The sequence below is a fragment of the Lactuca serriola genome, chromosome 4 (assembly GCF_051521515.1).
Source record: "Lactuca serriola cultivar US96UC23 chromosome 4, Lser_US96UC23_V15, whole genome shotgun sequence".
NCBI lineage: Eukaryota > Viridiplantae > Streptophyta > Magnoliopsida > Asterales > Asteraceae > Lactuca > Lactuca serriola.
This window is the reverse complement of record NC_136411.1, coordinates 372,669,893-372,680,122: the sequence shown is the minus strand read 5'-3', so window position 1 is coordinate 372,680,122 and position 10,230 is coordinate 372,669,893. Positions and strand designations below refer to the sequence as shown.

Sequence of the window (10,230 nt, the reverse complement as noted above, 5' to 3'; positions counted from 1 at the left end):
AGTTACTTGTAACATCATCGATAATAAACACCCACCCCCACATATTACATCTGTCTCCACATGCAACGATTCAGTTGGATAAATATGCAAACTCATGTAATTCATTTTTATAAACAAATAAAAGTTCCATTGATCAGATAATTAATCTTACTGATGAACATGCTGAAGCATCCATGGCGGCAGCGATGTGGCAGAGATACGGTGATCTCCGCCGTATCCCTCCTCCCTTACATCAGTTTCCAGGAATGGATCCCTACAAAATTTCGTAATCATTTAACCATTTTCATCAATTCGTTTATCATGTGCATCAGTGTGTGTGTGTGTGTGTGAGAGAGAGAGAGAGAGAGAGAGAGAGAGAGAGAGAGAGAGAGAGAGAGTACACGCCGATAGGAAGAGAGTGATGAACCGGATCCGGAGCCTGGATGTGAGGCGGTTGTAGATCGGTGTTCGCCTCTTTCTCGTTCAACTGTTTACACATTTAGATACGAGAGATTTTGTAAAAGAATAAAAAAATAAAAAATAAAAAATAATTATTTTAACTATGATTCACAGATGAAACGTTATATTTATTTTGTTCATATAGATTTAAGATACCTTCTTGTAGAGTGTATTCCTTTGGTCTTGTAGTGCCTTCTCCTGCATATACGCCACAACAATTCATTAACTCTTACAAACTTATTATTGTTTAATTAATTAATAATTAATAATTATCAAAGATTATGAATTACCTTTTTGTGAAGTTGGGAGATGGACTCGTGCATCAGTTGGTTCTGCATAAACAAATTATGGTTTAAATTTTTTTTTTTTTTTTTTTTTTTGTGTTTTGTTTGCAACAAAAAAAATAAAAATAAAAAAATAAAAGTGAAATGGTTTTACCTTCTTGGTTCGAATTCGCTTGAGAGCAGTATCAATCTGTTGCTCTACACTGTGAAGCTCTTTAAGGTTTAAGGACTCTAAACCTTCCCCAGCATAGTGCCTATTAAACATGTTGAAATTAGTTTAATAAAATTAAATGAATTATAAAAATATAAGTAACGAAATGGGAACATTTGTAAAGTTGCTAAATTAATTATCTAACGTGCTTTAGTGAAAAATATTAGATGATTATTTTAATAATAACTTTTTAGAATCATATAATATATCAATTTGAATAATATGATTAGTGTACCTCATATTTTTTTCTAGGACTTCTATTTTTGCCATAAGCTTTGAGGATTCAAGAGTCCAGCTTCCCTGCATACAATTTTTCACGAAAGATCAAGTCAACGCTACCACTTTGAATCTGGTCAACATCAGTTTAGAGGAAAACACACAAAATAAAATATAAATGGAAGAAATAATTAAAGGGGAGAATTAAATGCTGTGTTTTGTAGTTGTGATGCTTACTGGGGTTTCGTTTCCAGGTGTAGTAGTGAGAAGCTTCTCTGCATATGAGCATCTTTCATATCGTTCAAGAATTGCTTCCATGCTATTTCAATCAAACAATATTCGGGATTTAAAATTATGATAGTATATATATTCTCTTAATTTATGTCTAATTAAGAAAACTAAGAATGATGTCTATTTTGGAAACAAATTTGTAGGTCAATAGCAATTAATCTCGTTAGTAGGCAACAAACTAATTTGCATAATATCAGGGTTCAGTTCAACAGTTGTCAACAAAAGAAAGTGAATTTTACACAATCCACTAAGATATCAAGTATTTTAGATATCAAGAACTTGATTATAAACCGATCTATCTTCACCATTTTTTGTTTCTAACATCAGTATATGAGAAACAAAAAAATGGAAAAAAGTGTGATTTAGTGAAAAAAAAGAGATGCAATGTCAACAAAAAAAAATGGTAACCATATGAGAAACAATTTACTGGTTAAATTGGTAAACAAGTTAAAGTGTGATTTAGTGAACAAAAAGTTATGAGTACTGATGACTTTGGATGGAAAAAATGGAAAAAAGAAAAGAAAAATGGTATTGATAACGTGTATGTATGTGCATTGTTGTATTAGTTTAGGTATTACATGCCTATTGCAGAGCCCAAGTTCGTGTATGTATGTAAAGTGTACACATGTTTAATTGTTGGTTTCTATTTGATGTATTAGTTTAGGTACACATGTAAAGTGCGTCTTCCCTTTTGTCTTTCAAATTCAATTGTTGGTTTCTATTTAATGTAATAAATTCCAATGTTTGGACATCACCGATTTCTGGTCATAGTGGCCATAAGTATTATGTTATTTTTCTTGATTAGTTTTCACATTTTGTATGAGTTTTATCCACTTAGACACAAATCCGATGTACTTTCCAAATTCTTACATTTTCTCTCATTTGTCGAAAATCAATTCAATCATGAAATTAATGTCTTTTAATGTGATAATGGTGATGAATATGACAATGCTTCCGTTCATGATCTACATGCCTCTAAAGGTATAACCATTCTTTTCTCATATCCCTAACTCCCCATTCTTTTCTCATATCGTCGATGTTAGGTGATGTTGTAGCAGTAGAAGCTTGGTGAGCTTTACGAGATTCTTCCATGATTAGTTTTGATTGGAAATCATAGAAGTCAGGGAGAGGAGTGGCTTGTTGTATGAGGATCACGACGCCTTTGTAGATTTCGTTGAGATCATCAATCAAATTGTAGAACACGTTTTTGAATTGACATTGGATTTCCCACAATGGCAAGTTGATCTTCCAACATTCATAGGTTTATAGTCTTAGGAGATGTTGGGATGATGATCTAGACAAGTGGAGATGAACTTGTTGTCAAGATAGACAACCCTTGCACTTTGATTATCTTGACAAATGGTTTCGAGAGCTTGCCACACTTGTGAGAAGGTAGTGTTAGGTTTTAGGATAGTGTGAAGGAGATCATTAGATATTGTACAATAAATCCATTGAAGAACAATGACATCTAGATGGGATAAGATTTCAGATTCTGAAGTCACTTTGACATTTTCTGCCTCGATAGCTGTTGAGGAAGAATGAGCAGAAGGTGGTGGTTTGGCTTAGGGATTGATATGGTTTCCAACTTGGAATGCTCGGCGGTGGATTTGAACAACTCAACCTCATGAAGTGTATTGGTTGTTCTCCATTTCGAGAGAATGGGATGAAATTTCGGATGTTGGTGACTGTGATGGTAAGGTGATTTTTGGCATCCATTGAAGAAGAAAAATTGATAGAAGAACGGAGGAGAAGATCGGCGGCTGAGAAGGGTTTTTAGAAGGTTGTGTGCTCTGATACTATGATAACAGATATATAGACCCGTGTGTATATATACAAGGTGCATCACACTATTTTCGTTATAGGATATGTATAATATCTTTACTAACTAATATCCCACAATACTAGGAAAGGTAATCTTGTTGTGATGATAGGATAATCTCTACTAATATTGTGAACTAAGAACAATAGTATTTGTTCCCTTCTCTTCCATGATAGTCTTTCACCCAAGTTTTGGGTGAAGCTCTTCATATGTCATTTCAACTTCTCAATATATTACCCTCCACCACCATAAAGAAATGGCTATCCATAATTCAAAAGATTCGGTAGACAACCCTCTTATACTCACCTTCGAGTTTCAGATACCTTGTAACCCACACTTCAACAACAAAAACAAGCTTATATCTCGTTCCACTCCATATATTTTACTTGGAAGTGTAGGATAATTAAAGGATGAAGGCTATCATGTAGATTTTAGATCTCATTAATGGAAGGTGACATGAGGGAATTTAGTATTTTATCAAGGACAAAAATAAGGATCCTTATACATGGTTTAGGTGTATGAAGGAGGGGAAAACATGGTTGTTGAGGATATTGGTATGTATACATCATTACCCCAGAGACTTAGGCGTATAAGTGAGAAATATATGAAGATCCTAGGTAGTCCAGTTATGATTGTGGAATTCTGTGAGTCATGTATCCTTGGCAAACAGAAAAAGGTTGCATTTGCAAAGATGAAAATGTCATCGAAGGTTGTAAAGTTGGAGTTGGTTTATATTGATGTGTATGGTCTAATATCGGTTTACTTAACTAGATGATTACTTTACTATGTTACCTTTATAGACGATTCCAGGAGAAAGGTATGAGTTTCTTTTCTAAAAGTCGTGGTAGATAATAGGATTAACAAGTGCTTAAATCTAATGGATATAGTACACCCACATTCATTTTATTTCATATTATGCCGAGAATGGCTTTTAAGACACTTCAACAAAATGGAGTTCCAAAACTAATGAACATAACACTAAATCAAATGGAAAAGAGTATAAGGCTTAATGTATGCCTTTCAAAAATGTTATGGGCAGATTCAGTAAATACAATATCTAATCAATTGTGAAACCTCAATTTTGATATGTTTTAAGATTTTAGAAGAGGAATGACAAGGCCAAGTGGCGACTCTTACACATTTAAGAGTATTCGAGTGTATCTCGTATATCAAGATCAAGGATGCTGATAAAGACAAGCTTAAGGCAAATGACAAGAAATGCATATCTATTGGCTATGGTTTGGATGGATGGTATAGTCATTTCTAAGATGATCAAAGCATACAGGTCATCGGAAGTAAGGATATCATATTTAACGAAAATTCCCTCTATAAAGACAAACTTGAAGTAATTTTTGAAAAGGAAAAAAAACACGAGACAGATCAAATTGTCTTCAGGGGAGTAATTTTTGAAAAGGAAAAAAAACACACGATATATCGAATTGTCTTTGTGGGGGGGGGGGGGGGGGACATAGAATGTCATTAGTCATTACAAGGCCTGCTAATATCATAGATGAAGTAGATTCATAAACCATGCATATTAAAATATCCACTAGAAAGAGAGAGAGAGAGAGAGAGAGAGAGAGAGAGAGAGAGAGAGAGAGCGCTCCAACTAGATACTCTTCATCAACAAACTATTTGCTATTGACAAATAATCGTGAGTTAAAGTATAGTAAAGAGGATTTAAGGATAACAGACTACATGTAGTGGGAGAAAGTCGTCGAGGATGAGATAAGTTCATTTAATAAGAACTAGACCTTATCCTTGCCTCTTTGGTCTAGTTTTTCTTAGGAAAGAAAAGCACTATAAAACAAGTAGGTGTTCAAGGAAAATGATGAACTTGATAGTAACAAGAGAGAAAAGGCCAGATTGGTGGTTAAGGGGTTCCAACATAAAAGGGTATTCGATCACAATGAGATTTTCTATCAAATTGAAGATGATTAGAATCAGATTAATCTTGGGTATCGTGCATGTAGTAGATTTATGGTTGGAGACACTATATGCAAAAACTATTTTCCAATATTGAAACAATAACAAAGGCATCTACATAACCCAACCAAAAGGTTTTTAGATGATTAATAACGAAAACATGGTATGGAAACTGAAGAAAAAAATGTTTGGATTAAAACAATCATCAAGAAGATGGTTTTTGAAATTTGACAACTTCATGTAGAGGAATGGGAACTCTAGATATGAGATGAATCATTGGTGCTACCCATAGATGTTGATAACAAATAGCAAACAACATCAACGAACCACATATATGTTATGTAGCAATAGTGATGAGATAACACCCACTATTTCATATTTAGCGTTAGACTATTAGAAAATTAATATATATTCCTTAACCTGAAGTCTTAAACTATTATAGCACTTATAATCTACGTCTAACCCTAACCACTCTAATTATACCATATTAAAAAAGTAAAAGAATAATCACCATGATCTCACTAAGTAGCTTCCAGATACTAAATTGCACCATGTCAACACAACGCTATGCTAAACGCTATAACAGATGTTATGAACGTTATTAACAACTATGTTGCTACCTAAAGAAGTTTGATTCCTCATTTATTATCTTTTTGTTATATGTTGATAAAATATTGTTGGTTGGATCAAATATAACGGATATCAACATGTTCAAGAGGTAGTTGTCTTTGAATTTTGAGATGAAGGAGCATTATGAAGCAATTAAATGCATATTACACTACTTCAAACACACTACTAAGGTTGCTTTCTATTTAAGAAAAAAAAAAGGTAATCTTAAAAGGATTCACAGATACAGACTTGCGTACATGTTATGTGTTCACTATTAGGGGTACAACAGTTAGTTTGATGTCCAAACTTTAGAAGAGTGTATGTCAACCACAAAAGCATAATATATTGACATTGCAAGAGTTGGACATGAAATATGAAGACTTTATTCTCCATTACGACAATAACTTAGTTATCAATTGCGACCGTAGTGATCGCTATCGCGAATAGGTAGATTACTGCTATATAGTAAATAGCGACAGAAAGCAAGGGTTTTAGTGACAGTAGGTATTTTAATATTTTAGAATTTTTTTTTGTAAAATAGGATTAAAAAAAATTAGGGTTGACGCCAAGTGAAATCATTTCTCATTTGCCTGCCGTCTCTACACTTGGGACCTTCTTTACCTCTGAATCCTTTACGAACCCTTTATGTCTACCTTCGACGAACCCCACCGACATGTACAACATTCTCTCTGATGACCTCTTTGGTGTCGACCTCAGGTCCGATTGGAAGTTTTTGCTCTTTTTTTTCCTTTTTGTTGTTTTTACTTGGTTTTGTTGTCTTTCACTTTGTTTTCACTTTGGTTTGATGATTACACTTAGTATTACAATTCTAATTCATGTTTTGATCACTTCTACTTTGTTAGAAATGGCTATTAAAAGAGAAAACAATCTTGGTTGGGTTTATGGGACACAGATTGAAGGAAATAAGCAATAGGTGCAATGTAATTTTTGTTCTTTTGTGTCAAGAGAGAGGATTACAAGGCACAAGCACCCCCTTGTATTATTTTCTCACATTGTCTAGACATAAGTTTATTTGTAATATGTGACTCTCTATGTATGAATCCCATTGTAATGGTAAACCTTAGATATCAACAGTAAACCATTCTAGTTCGTCTGTAAGTGTGACATGATTATCAAAATCGTGAAACACATAATTTTTTTTTTGTCTTCACTGTTTTCTCTTTGTACTTTTAATTATGATTTTGTCATGAGAAAACTATTAGTCACTTTTATTTTGGTTATTTTAGTGATTAGCCCATAATTATGTTATCACAATTGGCTGGGACACTGTTATTCACTGGTAATAAAGTTTGAGATATATTTAACTTCTTCATTTTCATTTTTTCTTCCATTTTTCCAAAACGTCATGTTTTTTTTGTTTTTTTTCTGTCTAATTAAAAGCTAAATTTGAGATTTATAAAAGAACAAAATTTACGCGCTATCCATTTTTCTTTCAAATCCTAAATAAAAAATTATTTTTTGTTTGAAAATAATAGGAAAAGAATATTATCCCACAAAATCCTAGGATTACAACTTCCAATGAAATACGATTCAGCGGACTGATAAAAAAGAAAACCCCATTTGGGGAACACTTTTTCCGTGCATAAACCTTTTGTATCTTGCAAGAAAGAAGTAACAATAATATTATAAAAAAAAGGTACAAGTCCAGTATGCATTTGTCTACATCCAAAGCTCATTTTAGCCAACAAAAGTACAAGTCCTAGAAGCAGCATACATGAATTTAATTTAAAAAGTACAATTTTTTTACTTAGGATCAGTGTTAAGTTTTTTACTATGTTGGGTGACATTAATTTAATTTAAAAAGTACAATTTTTTACACTAATGAAACAACAATTCTTAATTTTTCAAAACGAAACTGAGATTTGATTATTATTAAATCAATTTATTTCAATATCTTGTCATTGAATTGTCATCCACGTCATTCTTAATTCAATCAGGTAAACATGTTACTCTATAATTTATTAATTTACCTGATTTTATACGAAAAAAAAAAGGTTTTTTAAGATAATTATATACAATAAATCTGAAACTTGGTTATCACTTATATATGTGATCTTGATTGGTTGATAACAATAGAATGTCGTTTTTTGAGTAAGGTTACTTAATTGTCACATTATAATTATTTGTTCACTCACTAACAATTATACTTTTAATTATTAGTTATGAATCTAAAATATTTTAGATGGTTTTTAGTCAATATGTATCTAATTAAGATTCTAAAAAAATGCGTGTTTGGTTTTATTTGTAGTGTAAAAGGATATGAAAGACATTGTAATTAATAAAGAGAAAAATCAATGTACCTAATTAAGATAAACAATATTTATGATAATCACGAGTGGCTAGAAATAAATTATTTGAAAATTAATAAACAATTAATTTGGAAAAAACCATTTTTTTTGTTTATAATCTAAAACATAAGATGTACAATTCAGTAACAATTTACATATATATTTATTTGCACATAATACACATAATAACAACATACTAATAATTTCTTAACATATTAATATTTCTTTATCGATAATAGCAATATTTATTTATAATAAAATATGTAATATTTTCTAAGTTGCTGGCTATATATTGTACTATATATAGATAAATCGTAAATATAAGTACTTTGTTATTAAGTACATTACTATTGGCTGTAATTTCCTATATTGTTTAATAATTAAAACTCATTTTAGCTACATAAATTTTATCTTAATTAAAAAATCGTACATAAAATTTCCATCATAGCAGAAAATAACTTTTCTTTGAGAAACCAAAAAATAGTACAGAATACAGATCTAATTAATTAATAATTTGTTTATAAAATATAAACCCAAAAAACAATAGTGTACTTGGCACGTTTATACATAACTATTCACTATTACATTTAGCTTTTAACATCCTAATCAACCATAGATTTCAGGAAAATGAACAGTTTGAAAAAGATAATGTATCAATTAAGCTATGATCTTCTGTTGATCTGTAGAAATTATTCATTCTTACATATGATTCTTTTACCATTATAAGGAACAGAAACATAATTATGATGTTTTGAAAGCTCAATAGTTACATAAAAATAAAAAAGATATAATTAACTGTTTTATTAAAAAACTATTATATTTGCCAGAAAAAACTTGTTCGTTTGATTTAGGATATGCGTGGAAGAATGCTAATCTCGTTCTCATAAATGTAACCAGTGATTTCTATTTCAACTAACATTCGAATCGAGGGTTCAGAGCTGATAGTAATGATTTATAACTTGATGATAAGTTTTTTGAACAAATCGAAGCATGCAGTAACAAAGAAAACGTGAAATTTCAAAACCAGACGCCATTGACGTACGGAATACGGGAAAAGATTACGCCATGAATGATGAAACTGTATGGAGATCGACTAGAGTGAGGGAGATTGAAGTAGAAGAAGATGAATGATACCTGGAGTGAGTAGAGTACTCAAACAATTTCCCTCTGGAAGAGAAAACGATGAGAGCAACATGAGCATCACAGAGAACAGAGATCTCATGCGCTTTCTTCAGTAATCCTGTTCTTCGCTTCGAGAACGTGACTTGTCTGCTTATTTTGTTCTCGATCCGCTTCAATTGCACTCTCCCTCTCCCCATTTTTGATTTCCCTTCTTTCTTCTTCTACTTACTGTTGTTCGTTGAGAAAAAGCAAAGAGTTGAATTCAAATCCCTTGATTGTGTCATCAAACGACCCAAAAAAGGAAAGGATCCATGAAATTGAGCAGCAGAACGAAAGAGGAATGGTGTTTGGATAGCAGTTGTTTATTCTATTTTGGTGGTGTAAGTTTATAAGAGAAAAAGGAAGGTGGTTTGATCGAAAACCATGGTGGTTTCAGAGGAAATGTTTGTCGAATTCTGATTGGCTCGTAGTACTCATGTGTCGTTTTCAATTGCTTCTTTTAGGTCTATATGAGGAATTTTTCGCAAATTAATATGTTAATTATAAGGGCGCATAATCTAGGAAAAATCTTTAAAAAAAAAAAACCACTACATTTTTAATAATTTATCACAACAGCATGTTTAGCTTTTCTTTTAAAAAGACATTCATATTTATTAATTTTATAAAAAAAAAAAACATTTATGTATAAAAGACTTATAAAACAACAAAGTTTTAAAAATATATATTTTATTTTCATAATATAATGAAAATTTTAAAAATATAGTTAAAAATTTGTTAACCACTAAAGATGAGAGATATCTACTAGAAAAATGAGTTTCCTACGAAAATATCCTAGGTAATTTCCTGGAAATATATTTCCTTGAAATTTTTTTAAGAAAAAATAGCTTTGGAAATGCTTCAACTTCGGACAAAAAATATGTCATCAGTAATTCCTTGGAATTTTCCTCGGAAATCCCTCATAAAAAGTTTCCTAAAAGAGTTTTAGGTGCCCATAACTTTTCATCG

At 31.6% G+C, this 10,230-nt stretch overlaps 1 protein-coding gene across 1 annotated transcript; it reads right to left on the bottom strand.

The window, feature by feature from the left end:
• Positions 1 to 9,581, bottom strand: LOC145097727 (agamous-like MADS-box protein FUL-L). The gene is made up of 8 exons (XM_079035362.1): positions 9,238 to 9,581; positions 1,387 to 1,468; positions 1,169 to 1,233; positions 877 to 976; positions 729 to 770; positions 595 to 636; positions 381 to 466; positions 1 to 253 (listed from the first exon to the last, which is right to left on the bottom strand). Exons 1-8 carry the CDS (start codon positions 9,420 to 9,422, stop codon positions 148 to 150), a joined length of 708 nt encoding a protein of 235 aa, XP_078891488.1. The 5' UTR covers positions 9,423 to 9,581; the 3' UTR covers positions 1 to 147.
• Between the last annotated feature and the right edge of the window lie 649 nt (positions 9,582 to 10,230).

What these genes read in the sequence shown, in the direction of transcription:
- LOC145097727 (XM_079035362.1), bottom strand. Translation starts at nt 9,422, where the DNA reads ATGGGGAGAGGGAGAGTGCAATTGAAGCGGATCGAGAACAAAATAAGC. An exon ending in GTCCTAGAAAAAAATATGAG is followed by an intron (nt 977 to 1,168) that starts GTACACTAATCA and finishes CATGTTTAATAG; the next exon opens with GCACTATGCTGGGGAAGGTT. An exon ending in CACTCTCTTCCTATCGGCGT is followed by an intron (nt 254 to 380) that starts GTACTCTCTCTC and finishes GAAATTTTGTAG; the next exon opens with GGATCCATTCCTGGAAACTG.